Below are 23,806 nucleotides of genomic sequence, written 5' to 3' on the forward strand. Positions count from 1 at the left end.
GCTGTAATATTATATTTCCTGCAATTTAATCATTATTTTACTTATATACTAAACACTGTAATATTATTTTCCTTGCAATCACATTACCTGTAATCACATTGCCTGTAATTACATTACATGTAATCACATTGCATTATAAAGTATCAAACACCACCTAAGTACATTGTTTAATGCATAAGACTTACGTGGATTTTTTAGGTTAAGTTGACGAAGCTATCATTAAAATAATTAGACAGAAACCTTAATCCAAATTGATAGGAGTTATCACATATATAATTTTTAAAATAATTTTAATAAGGTTTATTACTTTTCTTGAGTGTGAATTTTTTAACCTAAAAATAACAACAAATTTTAATTTTTTTAACAATTATGGATTACATTTTGCACATAAATGTTTTTAGTTTATTTGGTACATGTTATTGATTTTGTGGGTGTGTATGGTCAAGTTTATATAAGAGTAGCAATTAGGTAAGGTGTTTAGCTCCAATAATTTTTAAAATTTTAAGTTATATGAGAAGCTTATTTAGGTTTTTTAAGACAAACTTATAATTCAAAATTTCTTCAAAATGCGCCATTGAATAGTAATAAATATTTAATTCTTTTTGTATTTTCATTTTATCTTTTAATAATTTATGAAATACAGATAATTATATTTTTTCACATTCATTTTTTTATTTGGTTCAATTTTTTTCTATTGATTTCATTTATTTTAATTTATAACTATTAAAAAGTTATTTAATTGTATGAATTTCTTTGACATTAAAACTAATGATTTGATTTAATAAAATCGAGTCTTTCATATTTTTATTTTTTAAAATATATTAAAATATTATTAAATAACCTTGGCATCCAACAACATTTTTGCTTTAAGTTTACCAAAAACTATTGTAAGAGCCTATTTGGCCTAACTTTTTTTTAATTTAAATGTTAATATAAAGTTCTTATGAAAAATAATAACCATTAAAATTAAGCTAAATCTGTTTGGTAATATTACTTTTATAAGCTATTTTTTAGAGATAAGTTATTTGGCAAAACAATTTATATAAATTCTAATTTTGGTTAAAATTACTATAAAAGGTATTTAATAAATAACTTTCTATTAATCACAAATTATCTTGTTTACAATGAAAAAATGTTAACTTTATTTCTTATTAATTTAAAATAAAATTTTCAAAATATAAAAAGTATTTTTATATAACATAAAATTTATAACTAATAATAAATTATATAAAAATAGAAACGGATAAAGTTTGAATTATTTTTAATAGATCAGGACTTTTTGAAACAAAAAGAAAATTTATGCTGAAAAAAATATGTATTTTTAAAAATAGGAAAAGAAAGCTCCTAGTTAGAGCTTTTCTTGAAACATTTTTTTTTATATTTGTTCTTTAGAAAATACTTATCTCAAAATCCGTGTTTGATATGACTTCTACTTTTAAGAGGTAGATAACTTGAAAAAAAATTAAACAAGAATTAATTTAGTTCGCTTTATAGCATTTTAAGAAAAGTTTCAACCGAAGCAAATAGCGCTTAACTCATTCAATTTTATCTATATTAGACTTTAACTTTAGAAAAATTACACTTATATTTCTTGTAGTTTCAACTTTTTTTCACATGACACTTTATGATTTTTATTCTAAATGAATTTTTTTCCAATTAGCATAATGTGGATTATAAAGGACAACAAAAGGTGACAAGAAGTAAAAGCACAACATTAACTCATTAGATTTTTCAGCATCAATACAAATCACAGAATCGATGCCTTCAAGCAAGAAATCTGTCAAAATCTATCGAACATGAAATTTTCCTCCATGAGATCTACTTCTCAAATCCGTATCATAATTTTCTGCAACGGTTATACAAAAATTGATCATCATAAATCTGTATAAATAAATATGTATAATATTATAAATAGGTATGCTTCATAATACAAAAAAACCTTCCTTATATGGTATCAGAGCATATTGCATCACTAACCTTTTAATCCTTTTCAAAACTCTTTCATGGTAGCCACCAACCTTTCCTCAAATAACACCATCATCCCTATTTCTATTAATGTAGTAGCACAAATACCTTTCAAATTGACCTCAACCAATTTTCCTTTCTGACAAATACAATTTAAGTCCCTATCAATAAGGTATGATTTAACTGGTTTCATTACAAGACAAAAGGCTTGTCCTCCATCCATGAATATTGATGGCTCACACACCATAAATCTAAAATACACTTTCTGGTTTAGGCAAGACTAGTTTATTTTACATGCCATTGTGGCATTAGTTTCCGAAATGATATTACCACTCATTGCAAAGGCAAAAACCTCTCAAGAAGCATGAGAGAAGCTACCAAGATATTTGCCAACAAAACTCGTACAAGAGTTATACCTTTGAAAAGGAAGCTGACATTATCAACACAATAAGGCAGATTTGTTACAAAATATTTACAACTCATGAAAAGCATTGTAGATGAGCTTGCAATAGCTCAAGCGCCGATAGGCCAGGAAGATTTAGTGATCTTCATATTGAATGGCCTAACATTTGAATTCAAAGAACTATCAACAACGATAAGAGCAAGGGAGTCTGTCATATCATTTGAAGAACTTCATGACAAATTCACAGGCTTTGAGACAACATTGAAACAAGATTATTTCTATCCTATCTTAGCAAATTATGTCATCAGAAAAACCAGAGATAACTACACATCTAGAAGAGGTAATTTCAGGAATAACTTTATATCTAATGCCAATTTTAATAACTCTTATTATTCAAGAAAGAAATTCATTGGAAGTTTTCCATGTAATACTCCTAAACCTATGTGCCAGCTTTGTGAGAAATCAAGTCACATTACAAAGATTTGTAGGCTCAACAAAGTAAGCATCAAGGAACTAATTGCCAACATTGCGATAGCCTCTCAATTCCATGAATTATCTGTATAATGTTAATTGAAAAAAAAATACCTATAAGATGTTAATTGAAAAAAAAATCATATGAAAACTTAAAGATTAAATTATGTAATTAGTTCATATACTTTGCTAAAGTAGTGAATTTAATCCATGTATAATAATTTATAAAAATCAAATTTATGTACTTTTTAAAATTGACAATGTTAGTTCACTTATTAACATTATTAAATTTTTTTATTATTTATGATGACATGACATTTTCTTATTAATATAATATTGACTATGATGATGTATCAAACGATTTGACATTTTTTATTTATTTCACAACTCTTTTTTCATTATTTTAAATTTTAGAACACAAAAATTCAATTCACCTTTTATCTTGCAACATTGTTTTCCTAAATGCTAGAAATCTATTCGAATTTTTGATATGTTTCTTTCAAATTTTATTTAAAACCATTATACATTGAACAATTTCACATTAGCATTTATAAAATTCATGTCAATGTTGGATCACATCATGCTAGTACTATCATTGCATCGTTCGTGAAATGTTGTATAATTATTACCATGTCATTAAATTTAATGTCACATCAATAAAAAAATACCATATCAATACAATCAATATTATATCAACGTAGATAACAAAAAATTTGTAACAAATTGGACTAATACTATCAATTTAAAAAATATAAAAATTTAATTTTTATAAATTATTATACAATGATTAAATCCGTCACTTTAATAAAATATATGAACCAATTACACAATTTCACCGAACTTAAAAGAGGTGAAGTTTATCTTTTTATACTTATAAACTTTGTTTCTGAAGATTTGACTGAAGATTGCTTCTAATCTTGGTAATCTTGATCTTTGGAATTACAAATATTTGGCATGCACCTTCATATTCTTGCGGTATCAAGAATTCAAGATATTGGTTCAAATGTTTCATTTGTTTTTTTTTTGTCAGTTAAATATTATTATTTAAAAGTATGATTATTGATAATTCAAATTTTCAAACACAAACCATATAATCAATTCAAATATGATTGTAATAAATCTTGATAGAAAAGAGAACTGTAAAAGATATTTAAATATCTACGCCCATTTGTTAAATATATCCAGTAATTGGATATGGAATACATATGTCAATCCAAAGGGGTCTGACCTGATCGAATGTATCTATGTATCAAATCCAAATTATTATCACACAATATGTTATTAAAGAGGAAGGAATTGTGGCATCTGATTGAGGCTGGAACCAACTCAGTACGTACAACTCATTTTGAGTAACTATGATAATGCAAATCTAGTAAGCTGGCATCTTATCCCTTGGGGTTGGACTGTGACAACGATTTGCCATCTCTAAAGCAAAACCCCAAGATCCATCTATCAAAACATTGTCATGTTAAAGTCCAGCAATACTGCAAAAACGACGAAATTTTATGTAGCCATCATGGGTCATGGAGATTCAGTTTTCTTGGGGGTTCCCTCCGTTTTAAAGTTGTCTTACTTTTTTATAAATACAGTTCACCTATTTTTACAGGTGAAGTCACAGGAAAAGGCAAGAAAAGGCAATGGGACTCAACTATAAAGGTTTTTAAGTAGATTAGCCATGCCCTGGCTTTGAAAACAAGTGTATGGTAGAAATTATTGTGAAACAACAAAATGCCAACCAAAGGTTGGGTTCAATGATTATGAAATTTGGGAAAACTGTGGGGCTCTCTCCTCAATTTTCTTATCATATTCACTGTAATTTAAATGGATGTTTCTACAATTTGGTGATGATCAAAAGCTAGACTACAAACTTTTCTTATCAAGGTTAATGAATAGTACTACAACAGCTAAAAATTTTTCGATTGTAATCATATTGGGAATAAATTAACAAAACTAGAAATGGTATAGTTTATATAAATAGAGTTATGTTATTTTTTGGGTCGAAAATGACAGATAAGGGGCCAACCTTTCTTCCTATTCTTTTTTGGATTCAAATTTTCAAATTCGATTTCCATAAAAAAGGTAACAAATGCTAATCTAATCTAATCTCCTTTAATCAAAGAGTATACCATTTAGCATATAAATAAAGGGTCTTGAACACATAGAAATTATACATGGTAGGGAAAGTAAGAATTTTTGTCATTAGTAAGAAAGAAAACTCGAATTTTATATATAAGAACGATTAAGATAAAAATTAATTTTTAATTTTATAACAAAGGAGTTACGTATGATAAAAGTAACTTTGACGGAAATAATCAAAATTTAATTAAATTTTCATAATAATTTTCTTTTGTAAGAAGCAAGTTGTAATTGCTGTTGTCAAACTCAACCTACAGAATCAGACTTTGTAAGATTCTAGACAGAACTGAAGAGGAAGGCACGATTGCAAGAGGAGTCTCTAAAGACAAGTCAACGAGACAACTCAACATGCAATAAAACTGAAGATTGTTACATTTATAACATTTAAAATACAGTTTGATTTTATACTATAATTTTTTTGAAAAATATATTCGGCTGCGCTGGCGCCTAATATTTGCTTTGGTTGGCCAGGGTTCACATGCTCTTGAACTTGTGTCATTCAACAACACAGCTAAAGAAGGGAAAAAAAAAAAAAGGGAAAGGCAACAACCAAAAAGGAAAGAGAATTACAGAAGCTTAAGAAGAATCAAGAACCTTGTTGAAAACAGGCTCTTGCTTTCTTTAATTATAACTGTTGTTGTATTGGTGGCCTTTCTTTTCCAAACTTTTCTCATCTTCCTAGTAGATTCCGGGACACAGAGAAGAATAGTTAAAGCTGTAAAGCAGGAGCCCTTTTCTCTTTTCTCTGTTGGAAGTTTTTTTGATCATCATCATGGACGTTTCTATGAAGAGAAGAACTCTTCTTAAGGTCATTGTTCTAGGGGACAGTGGGTAAGATTTAATTTTCCTTCTTTTTTTGTTCCCTTCTCTTCTTTGCATGAAGTTAGCTTCTGTTCAAATGTTCATGACTCGAAGTTATGCTTGACTGAGTGTTTATCTCTCTGAATTTTTTTCTCTTCAACTTTGTTTTTTCTTTTTATTTCAGGGTGGGAAAGACTTCTTTGATGAATCAGTATCCTCTATTAGTAATAATTAAGCGATCAATTAGTATTGTCTGAATTGTATAGTTACTAACGGGTTTTAGAGGAAAGATTCTTCTGGTATGGATGCTTTTCATTTTACTTTGTTGGCTAAACAAACTGTACGCTTCATTTTCTGCATTGGTATTTCGTTTTCTCTCTCAGATTGTTGTTGCTATGTACTCTTCTCTTTTCCACATAGAGAAATGAAACGCATGATTTCATGTTCTGAAACTTCTGGTGGCAACAACAGATATAGAGTGGGGGTGCTTTGGTATATATTGTGGTGGAAATGTTTGAAGCTATGGTAGCTTGGTGAAGGAGGAGTCAGTGGTGGTGAGGGCTCATCACCCAAGCCAGATGCCACCCATCTGGACTTTAATAAGCGGGTAGACCGTGATTATTTTGATAGTTGTGTTGTTGAGTCATAACGAAGAGGTTCTAACTTGACAAGTACTATTATTAGCTACATATTTTAAAAGTTTAGCTGAAGTTGCTTTATGAATATCAGTTAATGATAGATCATGTTCTCTTTCAAATAGCATTCACTTTGACAAGAACCTTCAAGAATGCCAGGCGATCTACTAAAATTCTTTTGTGATGTAGGTTGAGGTAGGTAAATCCCACTGAGTTGGAATTTAGTAATGACATTATAGAAATACTAATGGGGTCAAGTGAACAAGGGGAGTAGGTAGGTATCCAGCAATGACAATTAAGGTGTAATTCTTATCTCGTTTTCTTCTGCACTCTTTCATCTTCTTTCCTGGAAAGGGTTGATAGCTGAAAATAAAAACTCTTGTTTTATCGTTGCGGGTTTCTTCTTGGATTTCTCATGCTTCCCCATTGGTTAACTTATCTGAGACTGAATATTAACAACGAATCTTTATTTCAGTTGTGCAGTTAAGGATAGTGAATTGGTGATGGCAAATTTTAGTCCTGGGGGTTTATGACTTAATTCACTTTCTTTCCCCTTTTTTAACTGTTCCATGTCTTAAATCCTAAGCACATGTTGGCTGCATTTATAGACTACCAGTACAACTGCATAGGCTGTCCGGATTCTTAACTTGTCATCCAGATATGTTTACAACAAGTTCAATCAACAGTACAAAGCTACAATTGGCGCTGACTTTGTCACCAAAGAATTACAGATCGATGACAAATTGGTCACTTTGCAAGTAGGTGATGAAAAACAGGGGCATTCTTGCGTTTTTAACTAAATGACCACTTACCAAGTTTTTTCTTACTTGTTTGATAATTTTACTATTATTCTGACAGATATGGGATACAGCAGGGCAGGAAAGGTTCCAGAGTCTAGGTTCTGCATTTTATAGAGGAGCAGATTGTTGTGTTCTCGTGTACGATGTAAATGTACTCAGGTCATTTGAAACACTAAACAATTGGCGAGAAGAGTTTCTGAAACAGGTTCAAGAAACACCTTTCTACCTAGCTTCATACTTCTTTTCATCTCGTTTCCTGACCACTGAACAGATCATAAAATTTGGGTTTAAGTGTCTTGGTAAGTCTCTTCTCCTATCCTCGCTGTGAGGCACTGAGAGTAGACTCATCAAACTACTATTTAACAATTCAATTGTTAAGATTATTATTGACAGCAAACAATTGCCAGCATATAGTTTATCAGATGCTTGCTACATACGTAGCATTCTAAACCGGAATTAGATAAATTACAGCGGCAAGGGAGCCTGCCTTGTTCCAAGTTCTTGATGTTCCCTAGGCAAAATCGTTAAGTAATCTTCAAGGAAGTGTAGTGATTCAAGCTCGAATAGGAATTTGAATAATCTATAATTAAGTGAATGCTTTGACATTCTGCGATGCACAAGTCAAACAAATTACAGCATACTATGTATGTTTTTCCTTTGGATTTTTTTCAACGTTTATTTCATTAATCAACTTACTGAGTTATCTTGGAAACGCATGGAAAAACCATTTTATACTCACAAGCAATTACAGTAAGTCCAAACTTCTGTAACTCATGTTGCAATTTGTGTCTCTGTGTCTTGTTCATCTTTAATCTTCATTGCCAGTAAAATTGAATCTTTTCTTTTTATCAATAATCCTGGTTTTGACATATTTTGGATATTCTAAACCAGGCAGATCCATCTGACCCTGAGACATTTCCTTTCATAGTAATTGGAAACAAGATTGACATAGATGGTGGAAATAGCCGAGTGGTACGGTAACCTTATTCACAATGTGTTGATAGCATGTATATATTATGGTCTATTGGTTAAAGCATACTTCTGCACAGGTTTCTGAGAAGAAAGCTAGGGATTGGTGTGCCTCCAGGGGAGATATACCTTATTTTGAGACTTCAGCAAAAGAGGATTACAATGTTAACGAAGCATTTTTATGTGTTGCAAAAACTGCACTAGCCAGTGAACATGAACGTGACATGTAAGCAATAAGCATACCCCTTAAGCATTTATATCTTATAAGGGTACCATGGTATTGATATTTACCTATTTTAACTAGCAGAGTATACAGCTCAGAAGCTTCCATCTATAGCAAAGATCTTTGCTTTGCTATAGATGTAGATCAGTGCATGGCTCATTTCCTGTTATGTTTTAAAGTCTTCTTTTGCTTTGCTTGTGATTTCTGAGAAGTTCTCTTGCTGTAGACACTACAACTGCTATATCTGTTGTCTTGTAAGCTGTTAGAATGACTTCCTTTTTCACCCTGGGGCTAACTGGTTCATTCGTGCAGTTATTTCCAGGGTATTTCAGAAACTGCTTCAGAAGTTGAACAGAGAGGAGGCTGTGCTTGCTGAAGATGGCCAATGATTGCATACACTTACTATTCACCTTATCCTGTTTCATTGATTCTTTGAATTTTTTCTTTTGTGATTATTCTTTAGAGGTTTGGAATTAGGGAGAGGTGTTATGTTGATCTCATGTATATTAGAACTCATTCTTTGGTTGGTAAGAAGTATATTTTACTGCTTCCAAAGAAGCAGTCAATCGTCTATGAGCTACCACCAGAGAATGCAAGAGGAAATAAACATTAACTTTGTATTTGTTTGCAGAATATGAAGTACAGTACTAATTCTTTGTGCATGTCTTCCCAGAACATAATTTGCCCTTGTTTCCTCAGTTGAGTTATCCTGTCCTTGTACTACAAAAACCATGGAAAAAAGTTCTTCCAAAAGATTGGAGCAGACTTGATCAAGGAATATCAATTGTTTATTAACTTATCTGAACATCAACTCCATTGTCTGGTTATACAAACTCATTGTTTGATCAACGGAAAATTTCAGACACTTGCGGGTTGAATTGGTTGACGGTGCCTTTCAGGATAACCATTTATCAAATGGAAGTGCCTTTCCAAAGAAACATAGTTCAACAGTAATGGCGGATTCTTCAAAATGGTTCTAATGTTCAATTGTTTTTGGGTGACCTGAGTTGAACTTGCACTTTCAAGGGTGGTCCCTCTTTAAAAGGGTGATAATAAGAGAATTTGTGGAACACTACATGTTACATTATGTTTAGAAAGCAGTTAAACACTAGCCTCAACTGCATTATGTTTAACTTTTCTTCCATCTTCTAATTTACTTTTTGCTAAAGAAGAGGAGAGGATGATGCCACACCCTTAACTACTGCAATAATCTTACAGAAAGAAATGGTTACAAGGTGTGAGTGTTATAGACCAAAGTTTTTCTCTGGGACATCCCAAAACCCACGTTGAAGTATAGAAGGTATCTGATGCGTTGTAATGACGAGCATCAAGAACACAAACAAATCGATCCCCATCGTTGGATCCATTTACAGATTGATCCCCAATCGGTCAAAGCAACGACTCTTATACTTCTCCAACGGCCGTGATCTTTCGATCATTATCACACACAAGACGAGCAAAAAAAATCTCCAGCTAATTGCGTGCCAAGTGCAGTAACTTCAACTACAAAAGAACCCACAGCAAACACAGGAAAAATTGGTTTTTTCCCATTTGGGTTCTCAGCAATGGCTATTTCTTCGATTACAACGAACTGCCCTTCTCTTCTTTGCTTCTCAAACAATTCAAAACAGTCTTTTTCTTCACCCCAAATTTCAGTTTCTTTTCGGTTTTCACGATCCAGTCTCAGCTGTGGGAAACCCCTTTCCGTTCGAGCCACCACCGTTCCTGCGGCGCCAGCATCGGAGGGGCTGGCGCCGGCTATTACGCTGACGGATGATGCGTTGAAGCACTTGAATAAGATGAGAGCAGAGCGTGACGAAGATTTGTGCTTGAGAATTGGGGTTAGGCAAGGTGGGTGTTCGGGCATGTCTTATGCAATGGATTTTGAGAAGAGAGCAAACGCCAGACCCGATGATTCCATCATTGAATATAACGGATTCACAATCAGTAAGCTTTGGCATTTTTTTTTTCTTTCTTGCTTCGTTGTATTCGATGTTCTTTACTGCATTCTGATTTGATTAGGAAAATTGTTCGGATTAGTATTTATGTTGATTGTAAGATTTTGTTAGAGAAAAATTCACTTTTTCAGAAGAAATCTAAAGAACACCGAATATATCATCAGAAGAGCAATAGGACAAGCGGATTAGTTGTGTAGTATAGTATTGTTTCAGAGCTTTTGTCAAGCAACAAAAGAAAACAAAAAGGCTCCAGCTTTGATTAAATGAAGACCCTAAGTCCGAAAAAATTGGAAATTCAAACCAGGGAAGAATTATAGCATGAATAACTCCAAAATAACTTAATATACTTGGAATATATACAAATAATAGCAGTAAACGATGTGTATTACAACATGAACTTTCAGGCACAAAGGTAAGGCCTAAGAATGTGTTGCAATGGGGTATTTAGACAATTTAAGGGAGGGTAGATATTGGGTTCTTAAACTCCAGGCTAGAATTGCATGTGAATTTACCAAGTTCATTCTTTTGATTTGCAAAACAAGTTGGAGCTTAGACTTTACTGTTTATTTAGAATACAATCCCTTTTCCAAATACACCATCTAAACATCACCTAAGTGTTTGGAGCTAAATTACTTAGACTTGGGGGTGAGTGTTGGATACGGGTGTCTTCAGGTTTTTTTAAAGTTTTTCCATATAGTTGGAGGGTTGGACCTCTGTACCCATATCTGTTGAGTAGGTTTCAGGCACAGATACTTCAAAGGAAGTGAAGAGTCAGAAGCAACATAGTTCGTGAGTAGAGCAACTGACTCCATCATGTACTTCTAATGATATTACAAGAGTGTATTATGCTTCACCTATGCAAATTAATGAAGAATCAAGTGGAGAAAATAATGTACAGAGAGTTATTTATATGGAGGAGAATATGTACTACAATTAAGCACAGAGAGTATTTATTATCAAAATTTGGTTCTAGCTTCCTTTTGTCTCTGATTGAAGCTGAGTCGCCAGTATTAGTGGATGTGGTCGTTTCTTAAATAACTTGCTGAACATAGCAATAAAAGGCTGCTGGAAATTTAGGAAGAAAATAGAATAAAACATGAAGAGGAAGAGACCAAGAGGTAGGATATACAAAACCTTAACCTTGGTGGTTTATTTGAGAGCAATATACAAATGTAAGAGGACAGAGCTTCACACTCTAATCTGAAATTAACTGAACGCCCATTCTTTCTAAACGAAATGCGTTTGTTTATAAGTATTACAATTCTTCTGTCCTCACTAGCCCTTGATCTTTTAATCTACTTAACAACCCTAATCTAAGAAATGGAAACTAAAATTAATAGAAAAACAGTGGACTAAGAGTCTTGGATTAGGGTTTCATTCAACACTTCATTTGGACTAATATTTCTCTAAATACTTAAATCAATGGGTGGTGATGCAAGTCTAGATTCCACATTTATGTACAAGTCTCCGTTGAGATGTTGCACAATTACCTTATCCTAATTGGATTTCCATATGTCTATATGAATCAATTAAGATAGGTTCTTTAAGCATGTGTCCTAATTTGACTGCATGTGGCATTTAGGCATATGTTTATCCTAATTGCTAATCAATTCACTCAATTTCTAAGAGAAATGAACACACACTACTCAAACCATGGTCTAATCTAAACTAACTTCATCAAGTCTCATACAGATACTCACATTCATTCTATTGTTGATCTGGCAATTAAATGCTATAAGCTTAGATTTGAATAAACATTACAATATCCATTAATATTAAGAAAAAGAGAAACATAATATCTAAACTACATGTTGAAATCTACCACAATCCTAGAAAATAAATATAGCTCATACTATTTTCAGCAAACAGCAACATCCCAGGAAAATAATTCATTTTTACAGCAAAAGAAAGAGAGAGAAAGTCAAATCCAGTGAGAGAAACAGCTCCAGCTTCTTTCGAAAGCTCCTTTTCCTTGATTTCTCATCCTTTCCTCTTTTGTAAAAAGCTTCTTTTTTCTCTGAAAAGCTGCTCTGCTCCAGCCGCTTTTTCCAGCTCTAAAAGTCATATATATACCCCTCCTTAAAAGCCCTAAGTTAAAAAATTGGACTTGCAGAAAAATCAGAAACCCGTGCTGGCTGAGCCAAGCTCTGTGGTTTTATGCATAGTGCATTCCAGTGCCGCAGCCACAGCCACTCAAGGCCGCGGTGCCAACTCCTCTGTGCTGTCCCTGCTGCAATACAGCCACTCCTTACGCGATTTTGACCACGATCTGATCAGAACTGGGCGAAATGATAAACATGAAAGTTGTAGCCCTTCCTTTAGCTTTCTAGTGGTTCAAGAATCACGTTGATTGGACGTCTGTATCGATAGTTATGCATGAGATACTGCAGCATGTTCGGTGAGAGTCTGCACCTAGCCATCCTTGCATGGTTCATCATTCATTCAGCTTTATGCATTTGAGAACCTTCAAAAACAAAAGCTAAATCAGCGATGGCACAAATTAGGACTTTCAATCATGAAATTGGACTAAAATTACTTGAAACAAAAATGATTCAACACTTATTAAACTTATTGTTTTTTTGAAGAGCAACACGTATTAAACTTATCAATGAAAAGCATGAAAACTATCTAAAATCAATCTAAAAACATAAGGACTTAGCTATTTTTATGCTAAAAAATGTGCATGATAACTCTATATAATAGAGTTATCAAAGACATTAAAGAATGATAGGAGCCATATGATATCACTTCATTGTGACTTTTGTTTGCAGGAATGTCGTATCTTTGCATAATATGAATCATGCTTATATTCAGATAATTTTGTGTTCTATCTTCACATAATATGAAGGATGCTTGTTTGTCAGATATTTTGGTGGTCTTCAATGAGTATTCAGGTGCTTACCTTTGTTGGATTCTTGAAAAGTTAGCATTGTGTGTCCAATGCTGAGACCTTGGCTTAGCATGGACTGTCAACATGCTAATAAAATTGGTTGCTAATAACTGCAATTGCTGTTATTTTGGTGCACTTAAACCACTTTCACATTATGAAGTGGATAATATAAGGGCAGTGATCAACACCTTTCCCACTTTGCCCTCACTTTCTCAGTACATTTGTTGGGAGACTGATGATCAATACCTTTAGCATGGCAATGTCTTGTGGAAATATGAGTGCTGATATTATCCTGTTACTGTAGTGTCGATGGATAATTTGGGCAATTTACATAAGGCTTGTGAGTACAAAATTAAATTCCCTTTCCCTATTGAATTGTTAGATTGACTAAAAATGCCTAGGACATTGTAAGTAATAGAATCTGATGCTTTGGGAACATGCTTGTTTCACTTTTCTTTGGTTGTGGATGTAAAAGTTGCATGGTTTTAAATGCTTAATTGACTTAATAGGCAAATTGTTGCTCATCCCTGCTCTGCTTGTTCTTGCAGTCTGTGATCCGAAAAGCCTCCTCTTCCTTTTTGGGATGCAGTTGGACTACAGTGATGCTCTTATTGGTGGAGGTTTCTCTTTCAAAAACCCAAATGCTACCCAGACATGTGGTTGTGGTAAATCCTTTGCGGCAGAAATGTGAAATTACATGTACAAAGACAGTTGAATAGATAATAATAGTCATTTATTACATGTATTACATACAAAGTGTATCTGTAGTCTTTCAAGTTCCAATGACAGATATTTCTGGTGCCTTTCATACCTTCCTTTTTTCTCTTTTAGAAAGAAGTTCCTTTCTTACACTACTTCTGGGTTCTAGCTCAAGGGAAGCATAGAAGTCTTCCTTGAGGGATATCCAGGCAAGGTGCGATGTTTTATACATGTTGAGTTTGAGATCAAGCTCAATATGCATAGCTATGGAGGCTGTTAGTAATGGCAAAACCTCTGCCCCGGTGGGGTGGTGAAGGACAGGGAATGGGGTCGCGGATGGGTGAAAATGCAGATCCAGGTTGGGTTGAGGATTGTTAAGGATCCCAAGCAAGGACCGGGATGGTTAAATCTCCTATCCACGTCCTGTAAGCATATGGAAATAGTGGATCCTTTCAACTATAGTATGAAAGTCTGAAAGCGTGAACACTACAGCTACTTGTTTGATGCACTCCAGTCAATTTACCCAGCTAAAAATTGATTGTTCAAGGTTAGCTCGAGTAAGATAATCAGTCTTTCAGGTTATATCTAAGTTGTCAACTAGATGTGCACTTCCAAATCAAAAGCTATATCAATGTTAAGGTTACATGAATTAGATACTTGTAAAATGTGCATTATGTGGAAGATTTCTAAAATATACCCTTCAAAATTAAACATAGAAAAAAAAATATAATTGTAATAAATGATAAACACCTACACCTTTTGTCATTATTCCCTTCCTACTTACGACGGATTTTCAATTTTGTCTCGGACTTGACAATTCTTCACTACTACTTGGGACTTCTTCATTTTGTGCTATATAATTACTCAAAAAATGGCGAATACAAACCACATTTGGGCCATTTGGGCCATCTTATTTCAGGAAGGCCGAACCTTATTCCAGAACAAACCATAACAAAACCCATAACCAAACACTCAAAACCCCAAAATTAACCCTAAACATTTCCACTATATATTCCTCACAAACCCCACTTCAGTTTCTCTGTCCAAAAACCCTAGCCTCCCACACCCCCCCACCCCCAAAAATGGCAGCAGCGGCCGTTCGCCCACTCGTCAATGTCCAAACCTTAGAAGGAGACATGGCCACCGACGCCGCCCCGACAGCCCCTCTTCCCGACGTCATGAAGGCGGCCATCCGCCCCGACGTCGTCAGCCACGTCCACGACAACATTTCTAAAAACAAACGTCAGCCTTACGCCGTCTCCAAACGCGCCGGTCATCAAACCTCCGCCGAATCCTGGGGTACCGGCCGTGCAGTCTCACGTATCCCACGTGTACCAGGTGGTGGAACCCACAGAGCAGGCCAAGGTGCTTTCGGTAACATGTGTCGTGGTGGCCGCATGTTTGCTCCAACCAAGATCTGGCGCCGTTGGCACCGGAAAATCAACGTTAACCTGAAACGGTACGCTGTCGTTTCGGCCATATCTGCTTCGGCTATTCCTTCTCTTGTGATGGCGCGTGGTCACCGTATCGAGTCAGTTCCGGAGCTTCCTCTTGTGATTTCGGATTCCGCTGAGAGCGTCGAGAAGACTTCGGCTGCTATTAAGGTCTTGAAACAGATCGGGGCATATGTGGACGTCGAGAAGGCGAAAGATAGCCAGGCCATTCGTCCCGGAAAGGGCAAAATGAGGAATCGCCGCTATATTTCTAGAAAAGGCCCATTGATTGTGTACGGTACCGAGGGCGCTAAGCTGGTAAAGGCATTCCGGAACATTCCAGGTGTTGAAATAGCTAATGTGGAAAGGCTGAATTTGCTCAAGCTTGCTCCCGGTGGTCATCTGGGACGTTTCGTGATCTGGACTAAATCAGCTTTTGAGAAGCTTGATTCGATCTACGGGACTTTTGATAAGCCTTCTGAGAAGAAGAAGGGGTACGTGCTACCCCGTCCCAAGATGGTTAATGCTGATTTGGCTAGGATTATTAACTCTGATGAGGTCCAATCGGTTGTGAAGCCAATTAAGAAGGACGTGAAGAGGGCGCCAATGAAGAAGAACCCTCTTAAGAATTTGAATGCTATGTTGAAGCTTAACCCATATGCTAAAACTGCTAGGAGAATGTCTCTATTGGCTGAAGCTCAACGAGTGAAGGCCAAGAAGGAGAAGCTCGACAAGAAAAGAAAACCCATCTCTAAGGTATTTGATTCTTTCATTTTGTGGTCTTATTTATATTGCATTTAATACCTTCATGTGCAAAAAGTTATGTAGTTGTTTATGATTTGTGTTAAGTTTTTGTGGCCTAGCTTGCTTATCCAATTTGATTAATCATCTGCCTCACTTGTGAATATAACTGATCTGCTAGCTGCAATTGTGGTATTAAAATGTATGCTATTCTTATTAATGAAGCATTCTTCTAATAATTTTTCCATTAAGATGCCAATGTTGTCTCAGACATCATAACAAGAGTTAGATATTAGTTCATTCAACTTGCACTTTATTTCTTCAATTTCTTGCAGTTCATATTGGTTACATAGCTGTTGTAGCATGTATTGTTCTTTTATCTATTTTATACTTACATCTTTGGTTTGATGAAAATTTTATTTCTCTTTTCTAGTTGATGCTGTGTCTGTTATACATTTCACTAAGTATTTGAGTAGTCCTAAAAGTGCAAATGGATTTTAGAGCAGTTTGATGTTATATTTTTTATAGTTATAATACAACTCTTTTGCCATCAAATAGCCTTTTTTTAAATGATGAAATGCTTTTGAACTTGTCTTTCTTTTGTGGAAAGATAGCCTTTGCTATGTATGGTGGCCCTAAAAGTTTGAAAGAGATGTTCTATACAAATGCATTTTGTTATCTGAATGTGATGGATTATTTACAATGTTATAGGCCCTTTAAACAGGATTTATCTTGTATTGATTCCTGAATATCTTTAAACCTCTTATTGTTCTGAGTATTGGGTTAACCTTTTTCTTATTGTTTCCCTTTTTCCTTGGAATCTTTCAGGAGGAGGTAGTTGCAATCAAGTCAGCAGGAAAGGCATGGTATCAGACAATGATCTCTGATAGTGACTACACAGAGTTCGAGAACTTCTCTAAGTGGCTTGGTGTATCACAGTAATTTAGTACTATTCCATTTAGAAATTCTCCTGGACGATATTTTGTTAATTGGTTTTGTTTTGGTGTTGAATTTTATATATTTGCTGTTTATGTTATATGGATGAGTGGAGTGGAAGGCTTTACTTCCCTCTTTTATGTCCGTTTTTCTGGCTAGGTGGAACAATTTCATTTACAATGAGAAAAAGTATTAGACATTTTAGAACTGCAGGTTCTTTTTTGGTACTGAAATGCTTTTTCTTGGTCTGCAGTGTGGACTTAATTACACTACTACAAAGATTTAATTTATGGTTTATTTGAGTCAATTGTTATGACATTGGTATTAGTAATCTTATTTTTTACGTTAAGGCATTAGTAATCTTTTGAGTTTCTGTTTAGGAATTTGGGATCTTGATTTCAATGACCGCTCATTAGTGGTGATAGTTGAACATGCGACTTCCATTAGTTCATTCAAGATATGTATTGTAATCCTTCGTAACAGTTGCTCACACAATGAGAGGGCTATCTCACTCTCAGTTTCAGAAGCTTGTAAATCCCTTTTTGCTATTTTGAATATTAAATATATTGCATTTGTTTGAGAACAATTGATTTATTGCATTTTTTGAAACAATAATTATCAGTAGCAATTACAAAATGGATCATGTAAGCGATTTGGAACTGACCAAACGGGGAAGAGTGCAGTAAAAATGCAAGCTAACCGTACGTGTGCCTTGATTAGTACTTTGGGCGATGAACTCTCTCAAGGTTTGACTCTGCAACGCTTGCTCTCGATCATGTAATGGTTGCCATCATTGGTGCTCCGGTTAATCCTTGGTCCCAACCATCAGAGAGGAGAAGTCTTGCCGATACCGAAAGGCTTCCAAATGATACACAAATGACTGCAGTTTTCGGATTTTGAGTCGGGCCCATTTCATCATCCTCTACTCTTTCGTAGCTTCCAAATATCTGCAGGTTTTTCCCATCCAAGGGGCGGATTCCGGCTATATTGTACTTGTCAACAGCTTTTGTAGCCTCGACTTCTAATACATCGATGGTGTTAAACTAGTACTCTTGGATTGGTCCCTTGGTCAAGAATTCCAATGTGCTTTTTGTATGCTTGGAACGGCATACCAAGTGAATTTGGAGATCTGAAAAGAGGAAGGTAAGTCCTGGCAAGAATGCAGTGGCAACCCCGAGATTTTTCGCCAAAAATGAGGGATCATCCACATCATTGCTAATGATCTTGTCATAGCCTGTGAAGCAATGATAATAGATGTTCAAAATACCAGCAAGTTGGTTCCAAAGGAGCGAGGCTGGGATATGAAACACGGGCCACCACAGCCACCCAAGGAACAAGAGTGCAGTGAATAATGTAAGTGAACTCGGTGCCTTGATTAAGACTTTCAGCAATAAACTCTTTCAAGGTTTGAGAACCGCAACGCCTGATCTCCACCATGTAATGCTTGACATCATCGCAAAGTTGAAAGCACTGGTCGAAGCCATCTGTGAGAGGCGTAGATTAAGGCTTGGAGAGGGAATGTTTTGTTCATGCGTTGGATGGTAGGGTGACATGATTGCCATTGCTTATTAGTCTCCTGCCGAATTGAAGGGAAGGATTACTGTGGCCTTTAACAGGAAATGTTACTGGGAGGATTTGGGGTTGATATTCTTTGGTGAAGAAAATGCGTCAAAAACTTGTTATTCGTAGATATATTTTGGAAAAAAAAGATGATTACAAAGTGCCATTGTTTATAGTAGGTTCTGTGTTGGGCCATGCCCTTTGCCTTCACGGGCCGTGCCAGCAGGACCCGTTAAATGACAGTGCTAGGCTAGAGTAGCCCATAGACAGGTAACCTGATAATTTTAGCAGGCTGGCCAGGCACGGCCCGGAAAAAAAAAACAAAAACAAGTGTAGGAAGAACAAGGAAGAGACACTGGATGGTGAATTAAGTGATCCAACGGTGGAAACTTAAGGCAAACCAACTCACGAATCACTGATAGACCAAAGCACCATCAGCACAACCTTGCACACCGAGTCCTGAGATAGAGCGAGTCCTTTTAGTCTGATACTCAAAAACCCTAATCCCGTAAAAAACAAGAAAAAGTTTGATTGAGTTCTCCGATCATGGCCTTCTCTACTCGTCTCGTCTCCAAATCTCGTCAGGTATTTTTCCTTTATTCCAGATCTCCATCTAGGATTTCCTCAATATCTCCTCCCTTTTTATTGTTAACCTTCATTTTATTCTCCTCTTCTCATTTCGGTCCCATTCAGATTCAGATTGTTTATTCTATTTATTCAGTTTATTCGCGTTTAGTTTATGTCCTTGGTAGATCTGTTGAAACTTCATTGATGTATGTAGATTAATATGATTCAATTAAATATTTGAATTTCAATTCAATTTTTGTCAAATGCCTTTTAAGTTCGGGTATGTCGTCTAATATTTACTGAGAAATGTTGAAATAAAAAATCCTTTTTCTTCCAGAAGAAAAGGTTTAGGTATAATGAGAAATATTAGGCCTGATAACTGCCACAACAGCGAAAATATTACTTATAGAATTCCCGTCTAAATTGTTTTTAAGTTTTTTTTTTACTGTTAGTTAATTTATTTTATTAACCTTGAAAATGTGATGTTTTATTTGTAATTGATGGTTGGCTGACATGTTGCCTTTTTTTTTTTTTAATTCTCTGGGTATTTTGTGCAGCTATTTGGCAGTCAAGCTATTATGCGACAGGAGCATGCCATTCCAGTCCGTTTTTATGCCAAAGAGGCTGCTCCCGCTGCACTTAAGGGAGATCGTAAGTGAATTTTGAGATGCTTGCTTTGCTTTGACATTAATTTTGAGTTTTTGGTTTTTTACTACGCCCTTCTCCTTTAGCTTGGAGTATGCGTATAGAGCACTATCATTATTGCTCGTGTTTCTGTGTACTATATATTTGTGTGCTACTTGCATATTTATGGATGTGATTTGATTTTCTATAAGCTTAGAGGTTTTGATGTTTTGATGCATATGTGGAAATGAAATGGGGCCAAATATCTTTGTCATGTTTTGATGTTTTTATCATCTGTTGCTAGTAGATAATTGTCGATTGCTTACTGCTAACATGTACAGTTTGGTTTTCATTAGTGCTTGATATTTTGTGTGGTTTACTTACAAATTTCCTTTTCTTTAATTAAAAAGAGATGTTGAAAGACATCTTTTTGGAGGTTAAGAAGAAATTTGAGACAGCATTGGGAATACTTAAGAAGGAGAAGATCACTATTGACCCAGATGACCCAGCTGCTGTATCTCAGTATGCAAAGGTTATGAAGACAGTTAGAGAGAAGTAAGTTTTGTCACTGTGTCATTGTTGACTTGTTCTACCATTCGTATGCTTTGGACATTTGCACATCCGTTTTTAGTAGTATAGATCAAATTGTGCTTGCTAGAACCTTGGAGAGGTAATAAGGTGGAAAAGGGGATTAGTAGTGCTTCTTTGCCCCTGGCCCTGAATTTTTAGGCTACACTAGTGTTTTATTCCTGGCCTACAAGGAGCGGTCAATATCTGCACACCCCCACACCCCCCCCACAAAACAAAAAAAAAAAAACCTCATTCTTCCTTAAAAAAAATGGAGATTAGGAAAACACAAGAATAAATTACTCAATCTACTTTGAGAGATTAAATGAACGCCATTATAAAGTTTGGCTATAAAAACTTGTTGTAGAAATAACATCAAAATTAACCTCTTTGAAACTCAGTAATTATGCAGCTCCTATATGCCTGTTTGAGATCTGTTGGATAACCCCTATATTGAAAGGGGGATTTTATAAAATGCAGCTGCCTTCCCTATATATTGCTTACCTATGTTGAATTATACCTTCTCCACTGATTTGTTCTTTTATAATTTAAGTCAATAAGAAGATAATACACTGAAACTATATTTAATTAATTGCTTTGAAAACTGGTTTTATTAGCCTTGTGGAGCCAATCTTAATTGGACTAAAATTTAGTTGTTATTAAACTACTATAGGATTGGTTTTGAGCTTGTTTTTCTATTAAAGTAGCTGATCCCCATCTTGGTTCATTTGCAGTCTTAACTAAATTGGTTTTTGATAAGAATTCAAGGTTGCAGAACTTCACTTCATAATTTTTCTTTCAAGGAACCACCTCATAAGTTTTAACAATAACTATAAGAGATTATACATAATTGTGTGGCCGGTAAGCATTCTCTTATTATGCTTGTTCTATTCCGTTTTCTGACCTTATGTTATCATGTCACATTAAACAAGATGAAAATAGTGCATGGAAAGTGACATTCTTATCCATGTCATTGGTTCATAATGTGTTGCCTCTAATATTTGTCCTTCCTGCAGGGCTGACTTGTTCTCAGAATCTCAACGGATCCAACACACCATTCAAACACGAACTCAAGGGATTCGCGATGCTCGGGCATATTTATTGACACTGCAGGAAATAAGGATCAAGTATGTTTTACCCTACTTTTCAGTTAGTTTAATATCGTACATAAACCATTGTTTTTCTTATTTGGGAATGGAGTAGTTGAACCCAGCTCGTTGAGCAAAGAAATACATGCACCTCCAATTGAGCCAAATGCCTGGATGCTCATTAATAAATCCTTAATGTTGTAATGAATACCATATTTCATAGTTTAATTTTATGTGGCTGCTTTTTCTGCTAAGATGTAGCAGGTTTATGTGATTCTTGTTCTCGTCAGGGTTTCTTTCCTTCTTTAAAAGAAGAATCAAAGTACAGCTTTCACCTAGGAAAATTCTTGGAGTCTTGTTTTGCTTGAGATTTTTCCTTTTAGAGTTGAATTGAGCATGCATGTAATATTAACAGCTGCTGCTGGCTAATTTCATATTTTCTTATCATGAACTCCGAGTATCATTTCAATGACACTCATATGTCCAAATTGCACAATTAATCTGTTTACTTTATTTTATTTGATTTATTTCATTTTCTACCTTTTCTAGGAGAGGACTTGTTGATGAACTTGGTATTGAGCCTATGATGATGGAGGCTTTGGAGAAAGTTGAAAAACAAATCAAGAAGCCACTTATGAGGGATGATAAGGAATCAATGTCTCTTCTCATGGCAGAGTTTGACAAGATAAATAAGAAGTAAGCATTTGTTTCAATATCTAAATATTTCTTCTTATTCTGTTGCCATCAACTAGGATTTTCTGAATCTATTTTTTGAAAATAGGAATGGTAAGTATTCTTGGACTAAGAATTATCAAGATTTATTATGAAATTCCAACAATGGTCTCATTATGGAAAATATTGAATTTTTAAGCCATTTTTGCAAAGCATGTCACAACACTCTGATCCATGTTCATAAAATGGTTGCTGGAGGTGCATCTATGCTTTGCTTCGGTCCCTAAAGTAAAGTAGAGATTTATGTTTTTTGTCTAATTGTTTCTTTTACTAGGCTTGGAATTTCGAGGGAAAATCTGCCTAAGTATGAGGAAGAGTTGGAGCTCAAAATCTCCAAGGCACAACTGGAGGAGCTGAAGAAGGATGCCCTTGAAGCAATGGAAACACAGAAGAAGCGGTATGTAAATATTCTTATGGTTTGCCTATTATAAATCTTTTTCCTTTGTTACATTATGATCTTTTATGAAGTAGCCCTGGGACTTTTGTCAGTTTGGTGGCTGGATGAAATTCGGTTCATAGGAGCATATCATGGGTCATAAAAATGGCCTTCAGTCATACTCATGTAACTTTTAAGCTGTGTTTTATGTTGAGGTTAATTTGGGAGAAATATCTTTGCATGCAACGAGGGGACATTTCCAATTTTACTGTTCAGTATCAGAGAAACATGGTAGTTTGTTTAAAACACTATGAGAAAAACATGGCATTTTTTGTCAATGTCATACATCAAAACAGTTTAGGAGACCAAATCATTTATCTGTCTGGTATTTGCGGTCATATGTTTGATAAATGTTATATTTGGATTATGGCATAAATAATGAAGATGTTTTTAATCTTTGTTGTGATAGAAACTGATGCATTTATTTTTGCTGTTAATAATTTTCTGTCTTCAGGGAGGAATTCAAGGATGAGCCAATGCCTGATGTTAAGTCTTTGGACATCCGGAACTTTATCTGAAATTCAAATTCACTTGTGGTGTTCCAATTTGGGGGTTATTAATCTATGAGGTGGACAAGAACAAGTGTTCCGGATTTGGGGAATACCTTTCTCATTATGCTATAATAATAAAAGAAGCAACTAGTCATTTGAGAGTGCACAACCAATTGATCTGAACGAGTTAAATGTTGTTTCATGTTTTGTTAATGCACATGCTATTGAGTTATTTTGTTTCTTTAAACTAACTGTACGGATGATTTTTCGGCCATGATCTGGTTTCTTGCATTGTCCAATCATTGTAAATGGATAAGATATTGAGCTTGAAGGCTTCTGAGTACCCCTTGCGCCGTGCTAACAAAACTGGTTTACCCAAGAAGGGCAGGTTGTAAATCGTAGCCACGGGTGTCGCCTATGCAAAGGGGTGAGTGGAGTTGCTCCCCATGGATAGAAATGCTGGCTTGATAAAATTGGCCGAGTGCCAGCAATAGACGGTAATCTTATTACCCAATAATAATTACAACAAAATTAGCAACCCATGAGGCATTTGGGACATCAGAATGTGATTAGCAGAAGCAATAAATACGTACTGGTACTTTCTTATTTCTTTTTTCATATTAGCATTTGGCTTTGGAAAACACCAATTACAGTCATTATTCGGATTCTAGGTGGCTCCAG

General features: G+C 35.0%; 4 protein-coding genes and 1 pseudogene across 4 annotated transcripts; 4 read left to right on the forward strand and 1 right to left on the reverse strand.

Annotated features, from left to right (window-relative positions):
• The first annotated feature begins 5,500 nt into the window (after positions 1-5,500).
• On the forward strand, positions 5,501-9,085 carry RAB7A (RAB GTPase homolog 7A). Its single transcript, XM_021445552.2, has 7 exons — positions 5,501-5,806; positions 5,961-5,987; positions 7,070-7,169; positions 7,270-7,416; positions 8,103-8,183; positions 8,261-8,406; positions 8,716-9,085. The coding sequence occupies exons 1-7, from the start codon at positions 5,748-5,750 to the stop codon at positions 8,777-8,779; spliced, it is 624 nt and encodes a 207-aa protein (XP_021301227.1). The 5' UTR covers positions 5,501-5,747; the 3' UTR covers positions 8,780-9,085.
• Positions 9,086-9,757: 672 nt separating this feature from the next.
• CPISCA (chloroplast-localized ISCA-like protein) lies at positions 9,758-14,059 on the forward strand. Its single transcript, XM_021419331.2, has 2 exons — positions 9,758-10,350; positions 13,800-14,059. Exons 1-2 carry the CDS (start codon positions 9,969-9,971, stop codon positions 13,940-13,942), a joined length of 525 nt encoding a protein of 174 aa, XP_021275006.1. The 5' UTR covers positions 9,758-9,968; the 3' UTR covers positions 13,943-14,059.
• Positions 14,060-14,988: 929 nt separating this feature from the next.
• Positions 14,989-17,267, forward strand: LOC110410006 (large ribosomal subunit protein uL4-like). The gene is made up of 2 exons (XM_021419567.2): positions 14,989-16,139; positions 16,953-17,267. Exons 1-2 carry the CDS (start codon positions 15,033-15,035, stop codon positions 17,064-17,066), a joined length of 1,221 nt encoding a protein of 406 aa, XP_021275242.1. The 5' UTR covers positions 14,989-15,032; the 3' UTR covers positions 17,067-17,267.
• A 145-nt stretch (positions 17,268-17,412) lies between these two features.
• LOC149527614 (UDP-glycosyltransferase 75C1-like) lies at positions 17,413-19,055 on the reverse strand (annotated as a pseudogene).
• MGP1 (MALE GAMETOPHYTE DEFECTIVE 1) lies at positions 19,035-23,468 on the forward strand. Its single transcript, XM_021419568.2, has 7 exons — positions 19,035-19,205; positions 19,745-19,838; positions 20,222-20,366; positions 21,395-21,505; positions 22,016-22,162; positions 22,473-22,595; positions 23,089-23,468. The coding sequence occupies exons 1-7, from the start codon at positions 19,167-19,169 to the stop codon at positions 23,150-23,152; spliced, it is 723 nt and encodes a 240-aa protein (XP_021275243.1). The 5' UTR covers positions 19,035-19,166; the 3' UTR covers positions 23,153-23,468.
• The last annotated feature ends 338 nt before the right edge of the window (positions 23,469-23,806 follow it).

The sequence above is a fragment of the Theobroma umbraticum genome, unplaced genomic scaffold (assembly GCF_002168275.2).
Source record: "Theobroma umbraticum cultivar Fairchild unplaced genomic scaffold, ASM216827v3 scaffold_44.0, whole genome shotgun sequence".
Taxonomy (NCBI): domain Eukaryota; kingdom Viridiplantae; phylum Streptophyta; class Magnoliopsida; order Malvales; family Malvaceae; genus Theobroma; species Theobroma umbraticum.